Source organism: Salvelinus namaycush, chromosome 30 (assembly GCF_016432855.1).
Source record: "Salvelinus namaycush isolate Seneca chromosome 30, SaNama_1.0, whole genome shotgun sequence".
Classification (NCBI taxonomy): domain Eukaryota; kingdom Metazoa; phylum Chordata; class Actinopteri; order Salmoniformes; family Salmonidae; genus Salvelinus; species Salvelinus namaycush.
The window spans coordinates 16837436-16862023 of record NC_052336.1 but is presented as its reverse complement, the minus strand read 5'-3'; the positions used below and the strand labels follow the sequence as shown (position 1 = coordinate 16862023).

General features: G+C 47.6%; 1 protein-coding gene across 1 annotated transcript in view; it reads right to left on the bottom strand.

Annotated features, from left to right (window-relative positions):
• Window positions 1-343: 343 nt before the first annotated feature.
• The window catches only part of LOC120024827 (plectin), a 46764-nt gene continuing 22519 nt past the window's right edge, over window positions 344-24588 (bottom strand). Inside the window, exons 13-31 of the mRNA XM_038969151.1 lie at window positions 22669-22899; window positions 20342-20464; window positions 19811-20005; window positions 18901-19027; window positions 18493-18650; window positions 18006-18252; window positions 17157-17346; window positions 14294-14447; window positions 12681-12848; window positions 11305-11472; window positions 11055-11222; window positions 10691-10858; window positions 8078-8245; window positions 7683-7745; window positions 7365-7474; window positions 7196-7270; window positions 6339-6432; window positions 6119-6195; window positions 344-1375 (exon numbers count right to left, since the gene is read on the bottom strand). Coding sequence (XP_038825079.1) covers window positions 1285-1375; window positions 6119-6195; window positions 6339-6432; window positions 7196-7270; window positions 7365-7474; window positions 7683-7745; window positions 8078-8245; window positions 10691-10858; window positions 11055-11222; window positions 11305-11472; window positions 12681-12848; window positions 14294-14447; window positions 17157-17346; window positions 18006-18252; window positions 18493-18650; window positions 18901-19027; window positions 19811-20005; window positions 20342-20464; window positions 22669-22899 — 2775 coding nt within the window. The 3' untranslated portion in view covers window positions 344-1284. The remainder of the gene's footprint in view (window positions 1376-6118; window positions 6196-6338; window positions 6433-7195; window positions 7271-7364; window positions 7475-7682; window positions 7746-8077; window positions 8246-10690; window positions 10859-11054; window positions 11223-11304; window positions 11473-12680; window positions 12849-14293; window positions 14448-17156; window positions 17347-18005; window positions 18253-18492; window positions 18651-18900; window positions 19028-19810; window positions 20006-20341; window positions 20465-22668; window positions 22900-24588) is intronic.

The window sequence follows — 24588 nt, the reverse complement described above, 5'->3', positions numbered from 1 at the left end:
GACTTCAACCCATTTAATCCAAACATTTCTCCATCATTGTAAATCTCTAGCTATTCAGTCATTTCTGAAGATATTTATTTCATTTGATTAGTGATTCATTTACATCTGTCCCTCATTTTAAGGTCAACCCTCTCGTTTGAATATGTTGAAACTATTCCTTTACAAAAGAAACCTTGAACATCAAATAGTTAAATCATAGTGTAAAAGCAGGTGAGCTGGTTTTACTTGTTCGGCCATTTTCTGTTTTGTGATAGAAAACTAACGGGTCGAGCATAACACGAATAACCCTGTTACCCATAGATAGACAGGCTAGAAATGTTTAAGCAATTAGATTTTTTTTTGTGTGAAGCTTGCATTCAATTGCCACTCCCTGTTGCACACAACAAGCTTCCATTCCCACTGTCACGAGGGGATTTATGGCTGATTTAAGACGAGATCGTCAACCCTGATACGATCAACCCTGTTACGGTCAACCCTGATATGAACAACCCAGAGAATTTATTCGGTACTTAATAGGCACTAACTATAGTAATTTTTTTATTTAACCTCTTGAGATGGCAACGTGTTGAACATGTGCTCTTTAGGACAGAATGTCAACATTTTGTGAAATCACAAGTTACACTTCTAAAAAGGCACCGAATTGGTGGAAGAACCCAGATACTGTACAGGTAAGATTGTAATCTCTTACCATTACTCTTTCAGCCCAGTTCTACATTATGATTGTCTACTTATTCACAACAGATTTTCTGTACATTCATACATAAAGTTGTAAATTACAATCTAAGTACTGAGCCGATTTCTCAATAAATTGTAAGGCAAAGGTAGTAGTGCCACAAAATCACAATAAGTAATCGAGAACACAGGAAAGGGAACATATTGTGCCACAAAGATAAGATTTAGGGAAAAAAGGATATACTGAAAATACCAAAGAAATTAAATTATTCAAGTTTAGTATTCTCATTAAATAATCTTAAATATAAAACAATCATGTATTCATATCTATCAAACTACAAATCAAATATATATATTTGTGTGCTGTATTCTCTTGAGTCATAATAACTACCTGTACTTCCCTTCTCATTGGGTCATACTAGCACCCACCAGTGTCCCTCCCTGAGATGTGTAGGGCGTGGCCCGTTCCAGCTGAGAGAGCGGGTCTGCTCCAACGGTGGTGGCCACATGGCAGGGGTCTGCGCTCCAGGGCCCTAAGGGCCACTCTTCTGGCCACCTCCGCAGCAAACGTGGCCCCCCTTCCTGCCAGGCAGGCACAGGCTGCGTCTGGGGCTAGCGCAGATGCAGATTGGCAGCCAGAGTTTTCCTCCTCCACAGGTTGTCTCCTTGACCACTCAAAGCTCCTCTCGCAGTCAGAGCAGATCTGAGACAGAGCAGCGGCAGACAGAAACAGATTACTCTACATTCAAATAAGATACCGTCAATAGTCAGCCTCAGAGCTCAGTGTTACTATTGGTATGTTGGCATCACCATGGACCTTAACTTTACATATTTATCATCATGAATATTATCCATAGAATTACTGTTAATACATGACTCATGACGTATCATTCACCTCCCACTGCAGAAATACTGCCAATCATTCCCCTACCTAATACTATCCCTTTGTGTCCTCTGTTGGCGAGTTGATATCCATTTCAGTGTATTAACCTACCGGTACACTACTGAACAGGTCTCCTGCTGCTAGCTTGTCTCTGCTCTGGTACTGGCTCTGTTCTCTAAACTGCTGAGTCTCTCTAGAACTCTCCTCTTGGTCTGGGGCAGGGAGGGTCTCCCCACTGTAGGGGAGGAGAGGGCTGATGGTGTTCAATGGGTTAGAGTGGAGTGGATCTGCACTACCCACCTTAACCATGACCTCTATTGACTACAACTAGTTTAGCGCCACCTCGCTGCATATATCCACGTCAAAACAGAGCCTGTCTCATTACCTGATGGACCAAATGTTGATGGCTCTGTTCGTCAACAGCCCTCTAACCGAATGCAAATTCTGTCTACTTATTTTGGTAAACCTTCCACGATGTCCCAATCCCTGTTAAGCTTCTTGTTGACCGGGTCTGCCAGCTTTGTGTACACAACTGGCTCCATGGATATTCCAGCCGCATTGTTAATGTGTGCCCTTTTGTGCCGTTTCATTCCGCCGGGATAAACAGGCTCACAGATGCAAAATTATTCCAACACAGATAATTAGCAGAAGAAACAATCACAAGTATGAATAATAATCTGCATTGGGAACATTAGAACTTTTAAACATGGGAACAGGGGGGATTCTGGGCAACAAGGGAAATGAGCTTATCAAATAAAGCTTGGCAAATGTGCAGTGAATGAAATAAGTCAATCATTTTAATGTGAGAGAGGAGCCCTGAGGAAAATAAATAAGCAATCGCCACATCATGCAGGGAGAACAAATGAGCATGGCGCACAATTAGGCAGGGTTACATTCTGTTGGAGCTGTGAGCACGGGGTGCGCTAATGAGCTCCCTGTGTGTGTGTGTGTGTGTGCGTGCGTGCGTGCGTGCGTGAGTGAGTCTATTTGTGTGCAAGTGTCTTGAGGAAGGAAGGAGAGAAGAAGAGTAAGAAATCAAAACCCCTTTCCATCAAAATTCTGATGATGTACAGGCTCCTTTAAGGCAGACAGATAGACAGATAAGCTAGGAGGTAATTCAGGCGAGGGACAGGCTTGAAAGTGAGAGGGCTATCAGACAATCTGGCATCTGGGCCAAGTAGACATGTAGTCAGGCAGGCAGTCAGACAGACAGAGCAATAGGCAGGTGTGTCAGCCAGACAACAGGCCGTTCAGCAGGAGCCACGTCACAGGCTTTCAAAAGAAAGTCAAAGTTATTAACTATTCAATCACATGAAGGGGAGGTGAAGGTGCGAAAGGTTGCAGACCAAAGCACTTTCTCTCCCGCGCATTAAGAGCCTGGTCCAGCGCTTCGGTGCTCTGTGTGGAAGAGAAATAGATTGCCTCCCAGGAAGACGACTGCTCACATAGTCTCTTTTCACCTTTTTCTCCTGTAATAACAGCAATCTGTTGTGAAAATCTAATCCCAAGTACCATTTACACTGCATCTAGATAACTTCTGCTTGGGAAAGCGGACAACATGAATATTTAATTTGCTGATATCCAAATAAACAGCACAAGCCATCAATCAGCCGGCCTTCTAACAGGAAGTGAACTGGAAAGGGACATTGATAATGAACACCACGCGTAGAAGGAAATGCACATCTCACATCAGCTGCATGCCTTTATTTCTGCTACTGGCCATTAGGGCTGGGAATGGCCCGGCATCTCACCATACAATATTATTGTGATACTTAGGTGCTGATACGATGTGTACTGCGATTCTCACGATTCTATATGTATTGCGATTCGGTATTTGTGATTTCGTCACTGTCTGCTGCAGTGACGAGAGTCATGAGAAAACGAGTTTTGATCAGTCATGGAAATAAAAGTGCAGAATTTTTTTTGCTCCCGCATTAAAAAGAAGATGAAGAAAAAATACTGGTGTTTTGGTGCAGGTACAGCCAACTAGCGCACAAATTATTTTGCGATATTGTCAAAACGATACGATAGATTGTAAAAAATTCTATCCCGATATGTAACTCTATCGATATGCACTAAAACTCCTAGTCATCCTTATCTACAACACACTGCAGTGTACATGGGCCTTACAATCACGAGTGTACAAGTGTACAAACACTCTAAATGTGGATAACCCGACCCGTATGACATATTCATGACAACAAATCAGGCATGAATACTGTCCTTCATTTAAGTAGTAGCTATATCCTAGGCATTAAAGTCAGATATGGCTGCATCCCCCTCTCCTCTCCTCTTCTCTCCTCTCCCTGGCCTAATTCTCCCTCCTCAGTGGTGGATAAGAAGGATCAGCAGTCCATCCATATGCACACATATCTATGGAGTGGATGTCAGGTCTCAGCTTGGCTCTAGTGCTGAAAGCCCTGGTAATGACACTTAATGAAAGCTGGGGAGCAGAGCCAGGCATGCGTAAGGAAGGAGAGGCCCAGTGTCCTTCCCCAGCATCCTCCTCCTCCCCCCTATCAGCCCTGCTCAGGCCCTCAGACACCATAAATAAACAAACGCGGTGCGTGCACGAGAATGGACGACTGTTCCCTCTGCTCCTCTCATGCCATTCACTTATTTATCTATTTATTTGTATTTACTCTCTCTCTCTCTCTCTCTCCTCCCCCCCCCCCCCCCCCCCCCCCCCCCTCCCTCCGGCTGCTTTTAGAGCTCCTCTGTGTTCTCCCAGCTCCCTACAGGCTTCCTGGATTTCCTGGAACATTAGCTGAGTGAAGTCGCAGTCATCCAGTGGGCCTTTATGGGCTGAGTTTGCATCTGCCCTCCATCGGTATCAGGCCAGGCAACACGCACGACGCACGCACACACAACGCACACACAAACACTTTATTAGCCTACAGTACGCTCTCCAGAGCAACGTCCACCCCATGCCTCAGTGCTCCTCAACTTCATATTGCAACTTTTAAAAATGTTGTTTAACACACTCAGCCAACCAGTTAAACTAACTGTTCTTTCAAAGCAGGTTTTAAGTTCTAAAGGGTCTTTTGGTACATTACCCACCTTGCGTAAGACGTTTGAGAGAGCTCAGTGTGGCGTGCTGTAAGTGACAGCATGAGGATGAGGTTAGGGACATGATGAGTGTTGAGGCTCCGTTATCAGAGCAAACACAGGGAATGATGGGATAGAATAGATTCCACTCACTACAAGCCTCTAATCAACACAGTCAGCACAGGGCTCTGATTGGGTTCACACAACCAGCCTAGTCTCTTCCTCTCTCCCTCCCTCTATCTCACACTCAACAAAAGTTATCCCACGAATCAGCCCTAACTTTACCGCATTTCAATTTAGGAGGAAATCAGACGGGAACGTATTACAGGGAAATGCCACTGAGCACAGGACTGGCTTACTTTAAAGCGAGGAGGTATAGGCAGGGCGAAATGAGACGGCTTCAACTGTCAAACAACCAAATGGAACACAATTTCACCAATAAATCGCCTTTTCTCAGCATGACATATAAAATGCAAGTTCAATTTAAAAAATATATAGTCGGTACCATGGCAATGTGTGGGTGATGTCTGTCTGAGTGTCTAGACTGGTTTCTGAAAACAGACATGACTAAGACCTGGCTGGCCCAGAGGAGAGGAGATCGTGTCCTTGGATGGCTCTGTCTGCCTGCCTGTCTGTCCATCTGTCTGTCTGCCTATCCACCTGTCTACCTGTGCTTGCCTCTCTGTTTGTCTGTCTGCTGTCTCTGTTAGGTGGGACGATCAGACCTGATAGGAGGCTAGACTAGAGGTCATCTCTAAGCCCTCCTCCAGTCCTCAGTGTCAGAGCACCAGGCTTTTGATTACCACCGTCCATAGCCACCTCTAGGATTTCCCGCCTGAATGCACAAATGCATCTTCGGTGTTAACAAGCCGCAGTGGTCCTGTGGGGCAGGAAGGGCCGGTGGCGTCTGGGCCCTGGCGTGAGGAGACTGCAGTGGGGGTCACCCAGGGTGCGGAGGGGGAACTCGGAACAGCGAAACTGTTCTACTCTGGGAGATGGAGAGAGTGGCTGAGACAGGCTGGGCTGCATTAGAGGGGGGTGGGGATTTGAAACACCAATCTGCAGGCTTCTCAGAGGCTCTCAGGCCACTGATTTCACAGCCGGACGACACGGACCATTAGCCCCAAGAAACACAGAGAAGCCTATGCTAATCCCAGAACAACAGAAATCAACATGGCTGCCAATAGCTCTTATGAGTTACAGACGGGCTCCCGCTCTTAACCAATACTGTCTGAGATGTGTTGGTGATTGTTGCTATTGACCCATGTCTCAGCTCTACTCAAGAAACACACAGAGAGAAATTCACTCAGTCCGGGAAGTCACTGCTTTGTCACTGATGCTGTCTCTAGAGCCCCAGCAAAGAAACTAGTGAGGAGTTAGAGGACATGTAGTCATTAGCCTCGTATGTAGCTGCTGCTTCTTGTTCCTGGAGAACTGGGAAGTTGCCAGGGGATGGACTAGAGCCAAGCCCACTGATCCAGTGTCTCAGGTCAGTGCCAGTAGTACAGTACTCACTCTGTGTGGAGCAGCTGGACAGGAAGTCTGGCCAGGGCACTGCGCTGGCGCTGGTCACTCATACTGGCTTGAGAGGCCTGGCACAAAAACAAGTGACATTACGCAATAGAAAGGATCAATGCTCTTCAATTAGTGTTGTTATATTACAGTATATCAGGGTTGTAAATGTGTGGAGGTCTGACAGTGTTATCCAGTGTGTGTAACTGTGTATGGTACGTACCCTGAACCTCTCGGCTTCAATCCTGCTCTCATCCAGCTCAGCCTTCAGCCTCTTCATCTCCTCCTGCAGACCCTCCACACTCTCCTGCAGGTGACTGGACACACAGTTAATAAACCGGGTCACAACTCCTGGGTGGCTCCATTTACACTTATTTCACAAATATAGCATGTTCCCTGCTCCATCTAATCTAAAGCCACCTAACGCCTGTACACTTGCTAACCAGTGCTCTAAACATGGGGACCTGATCATAATTAAAAACTTGGTGGTTTGAGCCTTGACTGCTGATTGGCTGACAGTCGTGGTATATTTAAGCAATAAGGTCCGAGGGAGTGTGGTATATGGCCAATATACCACGGCTAAGGGCTGTTCTTAGGCACAACGCAACAAGATGCCTTACTGCGATTATAAACTGGTTACCAATGTAATTAGAGCAGTAAAAATGTTTTGTCATACCCGTGGTATACAGTCTGATACACCACGGCTGTCAACCAATCAGCATTCAGGGCTCGAACCACCCAGTTTATAAATAGACTGTATACCACGGGTATAACAAAACATGTATTTTTACTACTCTAATTACATTGGTAACCAGTTTAAAATAGTAATAAGGCACCTCAGGGGTTTGTGGTATATGGCCAATATACCACGGCTAATGGTTGTATCCACGCACTCCACGTTGCGTTGTGCTAATAACAGCTCTTGGCCATGGTATATTGGCAAGATACCACACCCCCTCAAGCCGTATTGCTTAAACATAGCACCATTTATCATTATCATGTCTCCTGTGAATAAAATAAATCAACAATGTGAGTCGAACAATAACAGGGCAGGCTGGATGTGTGTGGAAGAGCTCTTACTCCTTCTCTGCAGTGAGATGGATGATCTTTTTGCTCTGGTCTTTGATCTTGAAGTTCAGTTTTTCATTGCCTTGCCTGTCGACAGGGTTAAGACAGGGTTAATGCTGCTTAGTGAATGTAGAGTAGAATGTGACTGGGCATCAGTGTGTGGAGTTAGGTATGCTCTTACTTCTGCTCCTTCACCCACTGGTTGACGTTGGTTACCACCAGCTCACTCTCCCTGTGTAGAAGAGAACTGTCTGAACGAGCGTTACCCAGAGACTGGCGCAACACCTCCACCTGAGACAGCGAGATAGAGAGAGAGATAGAGAGATAGAGAGAGAGATAGAGAGAGAGAGAGAGAGAGAGAGAGAGAGAGAGAGAGAGAGAGAGAGAGAGAGAGAGAGAGAGAGAGAGAGAGAGAGGTAATGAGAGTCAATGAGAGTCTATAATTCAGAACTCTAACAGTGTCTATCTGACATATCTGGAGGTTTTAAGGGTTCACTACCTCATTAGCTGCTGTGCTGTACTTGTGCTCCATGGAATGGAGCTGTGAGTGTAAGGCATCCACCTGAACAGAGACACATGAACAAACCCCTGCTGCACATTGTAATGGCTATACAGCTCATTTTCCATTGAGAGGTGATTACTAACGATGCTGTTTGGCCTTTCTGTGCCAGTGCAAAGTGTGAGGATATATGTCATAACTAGAGCCAAGAGGTTTTCATGAGCCCATCAATTGATCAGGAAATCTTTGGGCCTAGTTACACAGTAAGGCTACCGGCTATAATAAGGGCCCAGAGTTTTTCCTGATCCGGTCACATGGTCAGCAAAACCTCCTATCCCTAGTCATAAACCCTACCAGAATGTCCCCAGAACCCATTGTGTAAGTGTGTGTCTGACCTGGGCCACCTTGACATGGTAGTTCTCCCTGAGAGAAGCCATCTCCACTTTCATCAGCACCACCTCCTCCTCCTGGACCTCCAGGGCTACCAGCTGCTCCTGGCCCCAGCGCTGAGACCTCCCCAGCTGGGCACTCAGCTCTGCCAACCTGCCCTCACAGGACCGAGTCTAGGTGAGAGAGGGATGATACCTGTCATTGTCATTTCCTAATATACTATTTGTTCTAATTTCTGAAGACTGATGGACCTTTAAAATGAATGATGAACAATGAGTCACAGCAACATGCAATGTATATTCATGAGGGTTTCCCATAACCCTGCCCACATAGAAACTGGGAAACGATAGTTCATTAGTTAATTACATTGTAGTGAACTCCTCCATAAACATCTCCTTCTAGTAACCTTGTCCTGTCATAGTCACATTCATCTGACTCTAAATCACTCTTAACAATGCTCGCGTATGCTTATATGCATGTACATGTTGAGCCACTACATCAAAGAACTGGTCACTGGTCAACATAAATTACAAGTTTTTCTTTATAGGAACAATGTGAAGGACAGCAGTAACCAGTCCTCCCTAGCCACATCCCCTGCCCTATCCTCTGCCTGCTTGGCTGGGACACACGGAGGCTGTGCAGTGTTCACATCCCCACCACAATGACCTTTCCACAAGCCCAGGGAGCACGCAATGCAGACGAGAGGCAATACATTTAATGAAAGAAGCAAAGGCAATTAAAGTGGTGTGTGTGTGGGGAGTGGGAGGGAGCCTGACTGGAGGCTCCAAACTGCAGTACTGCAGCTCTTTATTCCCCCTAACCCCTGTGTGACAGCATCGCAACCCCAGTCTGATCATCCTCTTGCTGCGTTCACCTGCTAATCCAGACAGGATTAGGACAGCCGTGCACACACCCACAAATACACACACACACCCCCCATCTAAGCTACACATACATACAGTATGTAGATACACATCAAGCACATAGAAAACACAGACACCACACACTGATGTTAACACATTCACACACATAACCACACACACGTTTAGGTGTGTGAAATGAGTTGCTCTCCCCCAGCCCAGTGTCTTCCCTCCCCACCTCCCCAGAACCCAGCCATACCACACGGCCAGAGAATCATTACTCCCTTCCTCTGATCCCACCAAGCAACCAGCAATTATTTCTAAAAGTGGAAAGTAAAAACAGACAACCAAACACACACACACACACACACACACACACACACACACACACACACACACACACACACACACACACACACACACACACACACACACACACACACACACACACACACACACACACACACACACACACACACATTATTTTTTGTGGGACGGGTTGCGCGGGGAGGGGGCAACTCACACTTCATTTTCTCTGGCGGAGTTTGCTGACCGCAAAATGACAAGGATCCTCTTCCTAAACCAATTAAGAGGGCAGAGCGCCGCTGTTACCATGCAACATTGACAGCACTTAAGGAGGATGACGTGAGACCACAGCGATGAGCCACAGAGATGTGCCCTCGGCTAAACACACATACAAACACATTGTAGAGAGGTTTGGCACTGCAGAGCAAGCACACACAGCTCTTATGTGCCTGTGTACACAAACAAAGTGCTTTGGATTTGTCACAATACAAACACAATGCTTAGAATATTTAAACCATAAGGTCTCTTAGACATTTTCACATTTTCAATTGAAAACCTGTTACTACATTTCTGTACTGTATGAGGCCTTAGATAAACTGTGATTTATATTTTGGCTATTATGTGAGGCAGTTCCTCTAAGCAAAACTGTGTGTGTGTGCGTGTGTGTAAATGTTTGTGTCTTTGCAAACTCTTTCTCTATGTATGAATGTGTGTGTGTGTGTGTGTGTGTGTGTGTGTGTGTGTGTGTGTGTGTGTGTGTGTGTGTGTGCGTGTGCGTGTGCTGTACATGCAGACTCTGTGGGGGTCTGGGAGAGAGGTTTCATTATCCAATCAGCTTTAGGAATACAGCCCCGGACACACAGAAAGGGCCCTGCTACAAGTCACACCTCTTTTCTCTACAACAGAACCTGCTCTCTCCTGTAGTGGTCAATTAGTGTACAACGCGACCTGTGGAGGTTAAGTCTCTACTTCACAGGGGCTGTGTGCTCCACACTAATGACCAGGCATTATAAGGGTGTAGTGTTCATTTCCTGCCATGGGTGTATATTACACTAGATAACCCCCTTTCCTATTATACAACACATAAGGTTGAAAGATTGAGCCATCACACTTCTAATCATGTGATGGTGTAGTGGTTGGCTACAGGCTGTAACAGTCTAGGATTTAATGTGAGGTTATCTGGTTCATGACCTAATGGTTGGATACAGGCTGTAACAGTCTAGGATTTAATGTGAGGTTATCTGGTTCATGACCTAATGGTTGGATACAGGCTGTAACAGTCTAGGATTTAATGTGAGGTTATCTGATTCATGACCTAATGGTTGGCTGTTGACAGTGTAAGATCTAGAACCAGATCAGTGGTTATTGGATATTGACAATGAAATGGATGGTTATTGGTTAATTGCCATGAGGATGAATGGAAATGTTGATGTGTAGATCCTTCTCTCTCACCTCGTCCAGTGACTGTCTGCTGGCAGTGCGTAGTCTGTGGAGCTCTGCAGCCAGCTGCCTGGTCCTCTCCTCCTGGCCCCCTCTCTCCTCTGACAGCTGGGAGCTCCTCTGCTGCAGGCGGGACAGCTCACTACGTAGACCTGCAGCCTCACCACTCTGCTCAGCCATCTGACCAGTACCACCACACACACAGCCGCACACCACAAAACAAACATCCACACAAAATATACATTGTTAGTCCCACTACACATTATTTCCTCACAGTCATTACCCTAAAACAAGTTGAGAGTTGATGTCATTGTTTTAACGTCAGTATTTTCAATACATGCCTGACAGAGTACCAGTGTGTAAGCAGGGCACCTACCAGCTCCATGCTCTCTCTATGGGAAGCCTGGGTGGAGGCCAGCTCCAGTCTCAGCTCTCTGAGGCTGTGTTGTGCTGCTGCTGTGTCCCTGGTCCCCTGCCTGCTGTTGGCCTGGGCCTCCTCTACACACTCCCTCAGCCTGGACACTGTCTCCTGAAGGACACTCATCTGGAGAGGAGAACACACACATGGAACATGGGCCCCAAACTACACACAAAATACACTCATATGGACAGTATGTGACTGTGACCTCTTGGCTGTGGCTCTGGCTCTGGCCCTCCCTGCTCTCCAGCTCCCTCCTGCACTGCTGCAGCTGAGCCTGGCAGGCTGTCTGTTCCTCCTGCAGCCTCTGGGTGGTGCTCTGCAGCTCTACCACACGGTCCTGCAGGCACCCCACAGTCCTCTCCCGCTCCTTCAGCTGTAGGACAGACAGGAGAAACCCCTATCAGAGCTCCCATCAGGTGTGTGTGCCACTGTGTGTATATCAGGCTCAAAGATAGATGGGACTAAATCTGACAATCGCAGCGCCATCTTAGCTCTCTGTTCCACGATTAAGTAACATGGATGGGCAGATAGATGAGAGATCTGCACTTATATGCATGACAGATTTTAAATTGGGATTAAGGAGATTAATTTCAGGCCGTAATTGAGTGAGAAACTTTTTGATCAGATTGATTTAACTTTCTAAAGATATGAATTATGTGCTTCAATTAAATTTCCTAGCAGCTGAACAGTTGGTAAATTGCCGCGCTTCAGGCTTGTATCCCTTTGGCTGGTGGAAAACTATTATTTCACTAAATTCATGACGTGTGCAGATCTGACTCATTTCTCTTGCTTCCTTGGGGGTTAAAAAAAGAATTACTATTTTTGAAACACAAATTCAGAGACGGAAACTAATTCAATTTGCGAGCATGGCTGGAGGGGGAATCTGAGTGGATTTTAGATGAGTGTAGCCAGGCTTCAGTCAGACACTATGTGAGGAGAAGACGCTCTCCTGATGAATGGAAAAACAACATCCTGTAAAGCCAAAAAATGCCTTTTGAAACGTTTAACTGTCAGCAAGCACAGGTTTAATTCATGAGGTTCACTGACACTAATTATTTGTGTTGGGAAATTGCATTTAGTCATAAATCAACAGAAAAACACTACAGTATGATTAACATATGTTGTGTGAGTGTGACATGCATTTGCAATATGTGTGAATTTAATGACTGCATATTTCTAGTTGAGCGCTAGTTTTTGGATACATTAGTATGTGTGTGAAAGCACCTAGTTGAGTGCTGAGTTGTTGACTGCACATGTCTAGTTGAGTGCTAGTTTTATATACATTATTATAAACTGGTTGGTTCAAGCCTGAATGGTGATTGTCTGACAGCCACGGTATATCAGACCACGGGTATAGCAAAACATTTATTTTTACTGCTTTAATTACATTGGTAACCAGTTTATAATAGCAATAAGACACCTCTGGGTTTGTGGTATATAGCCAATATACCATGGCTAAGGGTTGTATCCAGGCACTCTGTGTTGCGCCGTGCATAAGAACAGCCCTTAGCCATGGTATATTGGCCATATTGCACAAACCCCAGAGGTGCCTTATTGATTAATAATAGTGTTTGACTCTACCTGGCTGTGAGCTGCTTCCAGATTGGTTCTGAGCTGGTTTCTCTCTGACTCCAGCTGGGCCTCTCTCTCCCTGGCCCCCTGGTTCCTCTCCTGCAGCTCCTGCTGCCTGTCCTGCTCCTGGGACAGCTCTGCCCGCAGTGCCCGGCTGGCATCAGCCTGCTCCTGCAGCTGGAACACAGAGAGACAACCACAGTCACACACCCAACCAACACCCAACCAACCGACCACACGTTTACAGGCAATATTCTGAGGTTAGGCTACATTTTAGTCTTAGCATAGGGGTTCCCAAACCGGGGCCCCCCTCCCAAGTCGGGGCCCCCCTTCCAGCATTGGGGAACATCCTGAGCACGCGCCACGTCTATTTCTATGGGCACAAGCACTGTTCATGACATAAACTGTTCACACCCCTCTTGTTGGTGGAGAGAACTTTGCAGGTTTAAAGCTTATTTCCTGCAATTCTACACATTTTGTAATGGGGTGTAATGAACATTTGAAAGTTTTAAAGCAAATTGTCTTGCAATTCTATTCATTTTGCCATGTCTAATGTGCATTCATGCCATATTTGAGTGACAAAAAAATGACACCAATATATATCGTAAAAAATAAATAAACGTCAGCTGACATGGGCTAGTTGAGCTGGACAAGTTTTAAATAGCTCTCTAAGGTATGCAATGATTGACATGACAAGAGGAACTGATGATGCACTACCCAATTTGGAAATTGCACCCTGTGTATACTAATATTACAACTTTCAAGTTTAAAAGTTTAAAGCCGGACTGAGTTCCTTCAAAAAAAATTGAAAAAGGGCCTCCCGAGTGACGCAGCGGTCTAAGGCATCACTACAGGCGTCACTACAGAGCCCGGTTAGATCTGTTTCACAACTGGCCATGATTGGGAGTCCCATAGGGCGGCGCACAATTGGCCCAGCGACGTCCAGGTTAGGGGAAGGTTTGTCTGGTGGGGTTTTACTTGGCTCAACGTGCTCTAGCGACGCCCAGCCCAGTGGCGGGCTGGGCGCCTGCAGGCTGAGCTCGGTCGTCAGGTGAACAGTGTTTCCTCCGACACATTGGTGCAGCTGGCTTCCGGGTTAAGCAACGGGTGTTAAGAAGCTAGGTTTGGCGGGTCATGATTCGGAGGACACATGACTCGTCCTTCACCTCCCGAGCCGGTTGGGGAGTTGCAGCGATGAGACAAGATCGAATGTTTTTTTAGTTTTTTTAAAATCTCAATAAAGAAGTTATCAGCAAAGTCACTGCTAGCAGGAAAAGTCAAGTGCTAGGCTACTGGGTCATTAGCTATCACAAATCAATATATTGATCTAGTGTAACGGGACAACCTCTTTTCACGCCACTTTGATACAAAGTGATTTTCGTAGCAGGTTACGAGAGCATTTTCGCTAAACCTAAACATTTTCCTAACCTTAACCTCAGTCTCCTAACCGGCTACGACAAATTCACTTTGGTATTGAAGTGCCGTTAAAAGACTGTTCCTCTAGTGTAACAGACCCTAAATGACTGGGAGAGGCTCCCCAAGGTGGTGACTGGTTTCAGAACACTGTTTGTAGGAACCTGTTAGTTGGTTGGATAACTTTATGTGTTAATGTTGGGTCTTACCTGCTGCTGTAGAGTCCTGAGTGTGTCCTTGGTGCTGGTCAGCTCTGCCTCTAGCTGCTGAGCCCCCTGCTGGTGTGTGTTGGCCTCCTGCTGAGCACTGAGCTGGGCCTGCCTGCTCTCCCCTGCCTCCTTCTTCAGACTCTCCACCTGGGTCCTGATACACACACATAGCCAGACACACCGTCAGTCAGGGGCTCCCAGTCTTTAAACGACCACTACTTTCAAACTGGCATGTTTGATACCTCTCTCTGCCATAGCTACCCCCCACATGCTGTAAACTTTGTTTTCACTCTTGTTCACATTTTCAAAATCAAAGGGAATTTCATTTATCTTGTGATGTAATGCGAGAAACGTAATCATTGGAGAGTAATGCGTATGTGTTTGTGTCTGCCAGATTTAATCTGAGCAGGCAAGCCTGAACATTTAATGAGAGGACGTTGCACTAATTCTGTCTGTGCGGTGCTTTGCGGTGTGGCATGGTGTAGTGGGGCGAGCGTTGGGCTGATGGGGCGCCGGGGCGTGAGTGATGGGATCAGAGCTGTGTGTGTGAGGGATGGCCAGGGCCTGTTTACCGCCAGGTGAAGCAGCTAATCAAATCCCAGAGAGAGGCCCAGTTCAGCGCCCTCTCTCCCTGAGACATTAACTCAGACCACAGCCAAGCGTCAAAGCCCTCGCCTGCCCAGGGAGGGACACACGACGCGTTAGGGAGGGTGACGAGGGACGCACCAGCACTGTGAAGGAGGAACTTATACTGTACGTAGAGCAGAGTGTGAGGGTGGCGTTCCCTAGGGACATGTTCTACCAAGGAGTTGCCCCTCCTCTCTGCCAATACCCATCCGATAAGCAACACCTTTACAGTCTAAGAAAAAGGGAGAACGAGAGATATAGAGGAGGTGGGCGGGGGTTGAGGGGTAAAGCCCTTCCAGAAGTGAGTGAGTGTTTGAGAGAGTGTGTGTGTGTGTGGAGGGGGGGGGCCCAGAGCCTTCTCAGTGCTCACCTCCCTCTCCCATTGACAAGGCGGCCGCAGTAACAGCAAATCGATGGCTCGTGAATCCCCTGCATCCCCCCCTCTCCAGGCTGATCAATATCCCTGGCAATTAGAATCCCCTATCTGCATGGTTGTGGGGACGTCTGGGTGGCTCGCCAGCCCACAAACACCCAATTTAGTCCTCAGCCTATCACTTAATTACTAAATCCTCCCTAATGCCTATTGGCAGGCGGCGGGCGCACTCCAAGCGGAGGGACGGTTGACTGAACAGGAGACCTTTGGCAAGGTGCTGGTTAAGACGCTCCCATCCCTCTTCTCCTGGCCAGTTAAACATCTGATTTCACAAGAGGGCCCCGACCTGGAATGATCTGCCTATCGAGCGGCCGGAGCACACACAGCCCAGATGGACAGGGGGGAGGAGGGGGAGAGCGGGGGAGGCAGCGTGCCAAGGGTCACAAAGCCAAAACACTTTTCTCTCTTTCTCTCAGCCACTAAGATACAGACAAGATTGAGAGTGTGTGTGAGGCACAGTGGGGTTTTAAACACATTTAACATCAGATTTTCATCAGATCACATTTTTTTCACAGGCATTATTTAGAGTGATTGTTTGAGAGGCTTGTCTGAGTCATAAAGACACTGTGGCCTTACTGACCAAAAGGTTCAGTTTGGATCTAAATGGGAATAAGACAGTCTTATAGGCTCATGGCAATCAGTAAATACTCAAGTCACTGTTGAACTAATGGCTGTGAAGGATTCGGGTTAAAGACAGGGTTCATGACATGCTGTGTGCTTGGCGGTAGAGGGCTGCAGGTCCCAACAGAGATCATTGAGTCGCGGTCGGCATTTTTCATCCTGCATTCATCATTCATCAGACAGACAACTTTGGGATGAATTTTGATGAATCTTTCCAAGGAAATTAACTTAAATATTATTAGGCTGTAGTTTACTACAAGCGTCTGTAAATAAATATTTATAATGTAAAGAAGCGGAGGGCGCTCAACCAACGTGAGTAGAGGTGCAATCCAAAAATGTGATCATCACTGAAAAGCAAAAGGCACAACGTGCAAATACCATGGTGAGCATTGCACCTTTTTCCTTTTTCAATAAATATTGATTACCCATTTAATTGTCTTTGCCTGCAAATCGTCCCACTCCTAAAAGGTAGGCTTTATCCTATATGAAAAACGTAGCTCAAGAGAAAGTGCAAGTGTCCGCTGTCATCATTCTTGCTGCTTCAAATTCAATTCAATAGAGTAGGCTATAGACTATCCATTGGTGGAGAAGCACGGGGCAGTTCTCTTTCCAAGGAAATTAGCTTCCTAAATATAATTAGGTTATAGATTACTACACTGCCTAGTAATAAATATTGATCACCCATATTATTTTGTCTGTCTGAAAATCGCCCCGATCCTAAAAGGTAGGCTATTAAACGTAGCTCAAGAGAAAATGCAAGTGTCCTCTCTCTCTCCAACTCTGCTCTCCTCAAACTACGTCTAACCTATTGGCTGATATAGCCCAGTAATACTGATAGCCTAATATAATGGAGAATGTGAGGATCTCTGGTAATTTAACTTATTTCTTAGGTTATTTTTGCACATTCTGATATTGACTATAGAGCGCAAAATTGCTAGGACCATGGCTAGCAAACTAGCAGCATCACATATGCCTAAAATAACATTGCGGGACTGCGGTTGGGTTGCGGGAGCGGGTGGGAGTTAGACAGAAAGCCAGCGGGAGCGGGTAGGTGTGGTACGAAAAGCTGTGGGTGCGGGTGGGAATGGCATGAATAAATCAGTCATGCGCAGACCTCTACTTGGAGTCAGATAGAGACAGACAGTCAGAGTGCTTTAGGGAACCCAAAGCCCTGTAGAGTACCTGTAGCCCTGCAGCTCATGTTCTGTGGTGCAGAGTCTCTCCTTTAAGGTGCGTAGCTCTGCCTGTAGCTTTCTCTGGGCCTGCTCTGCCCTCACCACCTCTGCCACCCGCTCTGCCAGGTGTTCCTGTGCCCGATGCTGCCCCCCCTCCACCAGCAACACCTTCTCCTCCTGACGAGCCAGCTCCTGTGCTGAGACACAGACACAAACATAGACACATAACATATTTTGATCATTTACTATCAACAACGCTATTATATTACATATCTTATCTGTTATCTTGTGTGTTGATTTGCTGTTCTTCTGCATCCATGCATGTTCTGTTATTTCTTATTTTTATGGTCCCTCTGAGTGCATATGCATATGTTAGTAGGCATGTGTGAGTGTGAGTGAGTGTGTGTGTCAGACAAACGGCCCCAGGCTGTGAATTGATGGGCTGTTTCATTGCTGGCTAGCTGCTGAGGCTTCTGGGGCAGGCAGGACGTAAACAGGTGACCATCTCAGACTGCTCATTAAAGTCAGCCCTAGAGGCTGCACTGCTGCTGCTGCCACTACAACCATGTCACTCTCCTCTTTCTCCCCTTCCCTCCTTCCATCAGCATCACTCTCATTCCTTCTTCCTCATGCCTCTTCTGCTTTTAACTGTTTTTAGAACCTATTCTCCACCAAGGAAGGGGGAAGGAGAGAGAGAGAGAGAGACAAACAGCCAGACAAAGAAAGACAAAGCAAGATAGAGAAATAGGGAGAGAGAGAGAGCTACAAATGTACCTGACTACACTCTGAAACACGAGTCCACCTTTATAGACACCAGTCACCCAGCTCACCCCCCAGGACTGTGTCCTCCTCCTACCTGTGTCCCTGCAGCGTCCCTGGGCCTCCTTTAGTTCCTCCATGAGGGTCATCAGCTGGGTCCTGAGAGAGCCACACTCTGCCTCTCTCTGCTGTCCTTCCCTCCTGGCCCTCTGGACGTCAGCCTCCAGGCCCCTGGCTGCAGCCGCCTGCCGCTCCACCTCCACAGCCCGACTCCTCAGAGTCTCCCGGGCCTCCAGCAGGTCAGCCTCCGAACGCCTCAGGAGGTTATCCCGCTTCTGCACCGCCTGGGAGGGAGAAGAGGGAAAGCTCAGTCAAAGTGTGAGTGTATGTGTGTGTGAACATATACTCCTGTGTGTGTATCTTCTTACCCAGAGTGTTCCATGTATGTGTGTGTGTGTGTTTTCCACTTCCTGAAGTTCTGAGTGAGTATGTCAGTGAGTGAGTAGGTGTATGTAAGCTCTTTCTATCCTATCCTTCAGGTATGTTGGAGGTGAGGGGGCCTGGCCTGGCGCCGCAGTGTGTACCTGCTGTCTCTTGACACACTGGGTGTGGGCGGCCTGCAGGTCCTGCTCCAGCCTGGCAGCCCTCTGCTCTTGAGCTCCCACCTCCTCCAGCCTGCGCTGGCCCTCCATCATGGTCTCTGCCTGGAGCTGCCTCCCAGCCTCTTGCAGCCACAGCACCTCTGCAGCACACACAGTACACCGTAAACACACACATGGATGCACACACACACGCACGCACACACACACACACACACACACACACACACACACACACACACACACACACACACACACACACACACACACACACACACACACACACACACACACACACACACACACACACACACACACACACACACACATCAACTCTATGTATTCTATCGTAAACACAAAGTTATTGGTTGAGTTGTGTCATGCCCTCCACACCTGCCACAGTGCTGTCCTTGAGCTGGGTGAGTCTGGACACCTCCTCTCTCAGCTGACGAACCTCCGACTGGCACACACTGAGGTCCTGGCTACCCTGGGCACACTGCTCCACGGTCTGGGAGAATGCCTACACACACACACACACGCACGCACGCACACACACGCACACCTGTCACACACCTATGACTATGCCCGAGAGGAACGGGAGGGCCAAAGCCCCAGGCTTTCCACATCCTCACCTGAGCGACCCAGCATAGCAATGCCCCCCCCCCTCCTCCACCCCACAGGACATCTCCACACCTGCTCAAGCGCGTTCAGTGAAGCGCCTGCCCCTAATTTGGCATTTCCACCATGATGGCATGAGTATCATTGTGGAGGAAGTGTCCTGTGTTAGGGGAGCACCTATCTGACAGGTGTCACATCCCATCTGCACAGACCTACTGATGTTTTAAATATTCAATTAACCAGCCAACTGCACTGTGTGGCTGCCATGACATATTTACCTAAGGTAACTTGTGTGTGTGTGTGTGTGTGTGTGTGTGAGCGCAGGCAGCTGACAGGTCAACATGTCACTGTCACTCTTCCTCCGGTAGAGTGTGTGTGTATGTGTGCCAGCCATCTACCCAATGCTCTCAGAGCCTATCAAGCCAAAGCCAACAGCTTTGAGTGAAATATGTACATAAACATTAAGTTCAAAAGTATAATTCAGCCATGTCGTGGAGGGAAGATCCTGCCATCTTCCCCCTTCATCTCAGACCATTAAAATAACGAGTTGTCACCAGGCTCTGGTTTCACTACCCCCTGACGCTGACACCCGTCAAGACAAATCTAGATTTCATGGCCACTTACAGATGTATAAATAGTCAAACGAGGTGCTCTAACCATCTATAAAACGCAGCTAAAAGGTTGCCAGAAGATGGCGGGCATCGTGGGCCAGCCGGGCTGGGTAATCAATCTGGGCTGAGTCGGAGTGGAGCGGGGAGCGGTGGCTGCGTGCGTTGGGAGTAGGGCAGTAAATCACGTCAGCGCAGCGCGGGCGCTCCTCTGACACGCCAGCCACTCCAGCTGACACTGGGCCTGCTTGACAGCCTGATGGATCGCCCCACTACACTCCATTAAAGGCAAACGGGCACACGCATGCTGACATAACAAACAATTAGTCACCGTAGCCGTTATGGACCTTGGTTGGTGTGGGTCGGCGTCTGTCTGGCGATGGCTGCTCTGACTTCCTGTCTAGGGTCAGTTTAAAGCCAGGGTTGGAATACACAGAACTACAGTAAACGTACTGAACATACAGTAGGACCAAACCTTTAAGTTTAGTTGATGAGTTAAGTTTTAAAGACAATGACTTTCTCTGGTCACTGTGATTTCACTGGCCACAGTGACTGGTTGTGTTAGCAGGACTCCAGCATGAAGAGGTGGTGTTCTGCCCCAACTGTACCTGTTGTAGTTCCTGGATACGGCAGAGCTGCGAGTCGTAGTCTGAGTCAGAGTGGATGTGACTGGCTCTGTAGACAGAGAAATCAGCTTGGCTCTTCACCACACTCTCCTCCTGTTCCTCCACCTGAGAGAGGCACACAGGAACAAACATAGTGCACAGATATATCTGTTGACAGACTGGTACAGAAACACTGTCATGCGGTTGACTTTAGTAGGTCTCTCCTCCCATTTCCTTCCTGTGTTGTGTAGTTGAGTGTTGCGAGGTAGAGACAGAAGGACTGGCTGGAGCTCTGTGAGACTATGGTTGAAGGGCAGACTGCATGGGGTCCTCCTGTCTGACTGTGGGTGAGGCAGGCTGGGGGCCACTATGAGACTGTAAGTTTGGGGCTGAGGTGCTGGGTGAGTTCACACTAATGAAGCAGAGACAGGCAAACAGAACGTTTCCCCTCAGTCTCCCCATCTGGAAGCTGTGCTGGGCTTGATGGCTCGTGACTGGAGTACATTCTGCTTCTCACAGATGAGTCGGTCTGTCTGAGGTGCACACACACACACACACACACACACACACACACACACACACACACACACACACACACACACACACACACACAAAATGTCCTATTGGGTTTCGGTGGTTTGTCAGGATTACTTTGTGCTGCTGCACTTATAAAACACTCCCAGATGGCCTGTAAGTTTATGAAGATAATATATCTATATGAATACGGTGTTCCTCTCATTACCCACTGTTGTTTGTTGTCTATGTTTTCCAGACAGCCTTCACTGCAGCGTGTTTGTAGTGTTCATAAAGCCAGGGGCTGTTACAGGCAGGATGAAAATGGAGTGAGAGGTGGTGAAATCAGCTAGTTGTATTGATGTCTCACAGCACTCAGAGCGATCGGCTCATTAAATGAAATCAGACTCTCTCTATCTCTCTCTCTCTACCTCCCTTTTTCACACAGACATACACACACCCCAGTTTCCAGACAACACATGTGAACTTGGGAAAGAGGTAAAGAAACATTGGTGTGAAAAAATACCGTGGCAGGAAGTGATCACTTAAAAGGTATGCAGGTCAACACTCACTCACACACACACCACACACACACACACACAAACACACACACACACACACACACACACACACACACACACCGTGGGTGAGAGATAGAGACTGATGAACCGAGCGGGTGGTGTGTCGCGCTGTGTGCTCTAAGGACCCAGCTGAGGATGAGAGAGATCAATACTGTGTGTGTGTGTGCGATTGAGAGCCTCTGTGTTGCTAATGGAGCTCTCCTGTGTGGGAGGGGTGTTGTTAGGGACTGAGGTGGTGTGTGAGGGGGGGGGGGGGTATACAGTGGAGAGGGAAGGCCTTGGTTACAGCAGTGGAGAGGGGAGGGTGAGAGCTGGAGGTGATGGGAATGGCGCCTCCATTGTGGGCTCACAGAAGGAGGTAAGCGCCCCACGGGATCTCCAGCCACCTCCACACCACATAAACACTGAGCTCAACTGGGCACGGCTGCCATTATTTCAGCCACATATCGCATCCCCAGCAGGATTTTCCACTTTGCTTCTTCCGTGCATGGAGCTGTCAACCACCCCGTGTCTCACACACACGTGCATGCACACAACCACACACACCCAAACAAGTCCAAACATCAAACCTTCCTCTCCACTGCTCTGCCCATGTAATCCAGTCTTCCCTTCCTCTCTGCTTCCTCCTGCCAGCCATTAACGGCTGTGCTCTGTGCTGTGCTCTGTGCTGTCCAGGGAGCTCACACTGCCTGTGTTTTCTCATTGTGTTTCCTCCTGTATGGGGGCCATGACGCCGATCAATAGGAATCAGTGAAAACACTTCCAGAGGTCCCCAGGCCTCCGACTCCCAGTGTGTTGTACCCTGTCTGACTCCACCCGTTTACAGATCAGGAGCAGAGATTGAGCCTTACCTACAGAGGTGTGGCGCGACAACTGACCTGCATGTAGCTTCACTCACCTGAGAGGCCAGTTGGGTATACTACAGTGCTAGTACTACTTGACTGGCTTTGACTTAGCCGCATGACTGGCACTGTTCCAGGTAGCAGGGGTAGTGAGCAGGATGAGTGGGCCTGACTGTAGGGGGAAACCACTGAGTGGACTAGTATGTTAATCTATGTTTGTAGTGGAAAGGGAGTGATCAGCACAGTGTGACCGGGTTTGTCTGTGTCTGTGGACGAGTCTGTCATTGGGAAGCTACATCCCTGTGGATGAGGCTCGGCCTGACTGACTGATCCACTGACCGATCTGCCTGACTGACTGGCTGGCCTAACTGGTGTGACTGACTGACTGTCTGACCTGTTGTCTCAGTGCGGCAGTGCTGTCTCTCATAGTGCTGATGACCATCTCACACTCCTGGCTGTGTTTGCGGCTGGACTCCAGGTCTCTCTGGGTGTCTCGGAGGTGCTGGCTCAGGGCACTCAGGGCGTCATCCCCGCTCTCCAGCTGGGCACTGTGGGCCTTCAGCTCCCCCTGCAACACCAACGCCTGGGCACACAGACGCAGCACATGCTCGTCCCGCTCCACCACCTGGGACACAGGGACGCGCAGGCAGGCACACAAACACACATATAAACAAGACATGCTATTAACACTCATAAATCAGGCCTAGAGATGTACGCAAGAACAACTCCTGGCAACATGGGTATAAACAGCAGAGATAAAACCACAACACATGGAGCGCTTGGGGCTATATGGTTCTATCTGCATTTTGTCCAAATGGAGTTATTGACAGCCTTGTTCTGTTCAATGTTCTCTACCTATATAGTACTCTAAATACCCCAATTCATGTTGTTGTGTAAAAAAAGAAATACTAGATAAAAATTGCTGACACCGTTCAAACCAATGAGGGTTTGTAAGTAACTTTAACACCAATTATCTTAGAATCATCTTCTAGCAGACAGAAGCTCTAGCAGACAGAACCTCTAGCGGATAGAACCTCTAGCAGATAGAAGCTCTAGCAGATATAAGCTCTAGCAGACAGAACCTCTAGCGGATAGAACCTCTAGCAGATAGAACCTCTAGCAGATAGAAGCTCCAGCAGACAGAAGCTCTAGCAGACAGAACCTCTAGCAGATAGAAGCTCCAGCAGACAGAACCTCTAGCAGACAGAAGCTCTATCAGATAGAAGCTCTAGCAGACAGAACCTCTAGCAGATAGAAGCTCTAGCAGATAGAAGCTCTAGCAGACAGAACCTCTAGCAGACAGAAGCTCTAGCAGATAGAAGCTCCAGCAGACAGAAGCTCTAGCAGACAGAACCTCTAGCAGATAGAAGCTCTAGCAGACAGAACCTCTAGCAGACAGAAGCTCTATCAGATAGAAGCTCTAGCAGACAGAACCTCTAGCAGATAGAAGCTCTAGCAGATAGAAGCTCTAGCAGATAGAAGCTCTAGCAGACAGAACCTCTAGCAGACAGAAGCTCTAGCAGATAGAACCTCTAGCAGACAGAACCTCTAGCAGACAGAAGCTCTAGCAGATAGAAGCTCTAGCAGACAGAACCTCTAGCAGATAGAAGCTCTAGCAGATAGAAGCTCTAGCAGATAGAAGCTCTAGCAGACAGAACCTCTAGCAGACAGAAGCTCTAGCAGATAGAAGCTCTAGCAGACAGAACCTCTAGCAGACAGAAGCTCTAGCAGATAGAAGCTCTAGCAGATAGAAGCTCTAGCAGACAGAACCTCTAGCAGACAGAAGCTCTAGCAGATAGAAGCTCTAGCAGACAGAACCTCTAGCATACAGAAGCTCTAGTAGACAGAACCTCTAGCAGAATGAAGCTCTAGCAGACAGAACCTCCAGCAGACAGAAGCTCTAGCAGACAGAACCTCTAGCAGACAGAAGCTCTGGCAGATAGAACCTCTAGCAGACAGAAGCTCTAGCAGACAGAACCTCTAACAGACAGAACCTCTAGCAGACAGATCCCCAAGCAGATATAAGCTTTAGCAGATAGAAGCTCTTGCAGACAGAACCTCAAGCAGATAGAAGCTCTTGCAGATAGAACCTCTAGCAGATAAAACCTCTGATAAAACCTATAGCAGATAGAACCTCTAGCAGACAGAACCTCTAACAGACAGAACCTCTAGCAGACAGATCCCCAAGCAGATAGAAGCTCTTGCAGACAGAACCTCAAGCGGATAGAAGCTCTTGCAGATAGAACCTCTAGCAGATATAATCTCTGATAGAACCTCTAGCAGATAGAAGCTCTAGCAGATAGAAGCTCTAGCA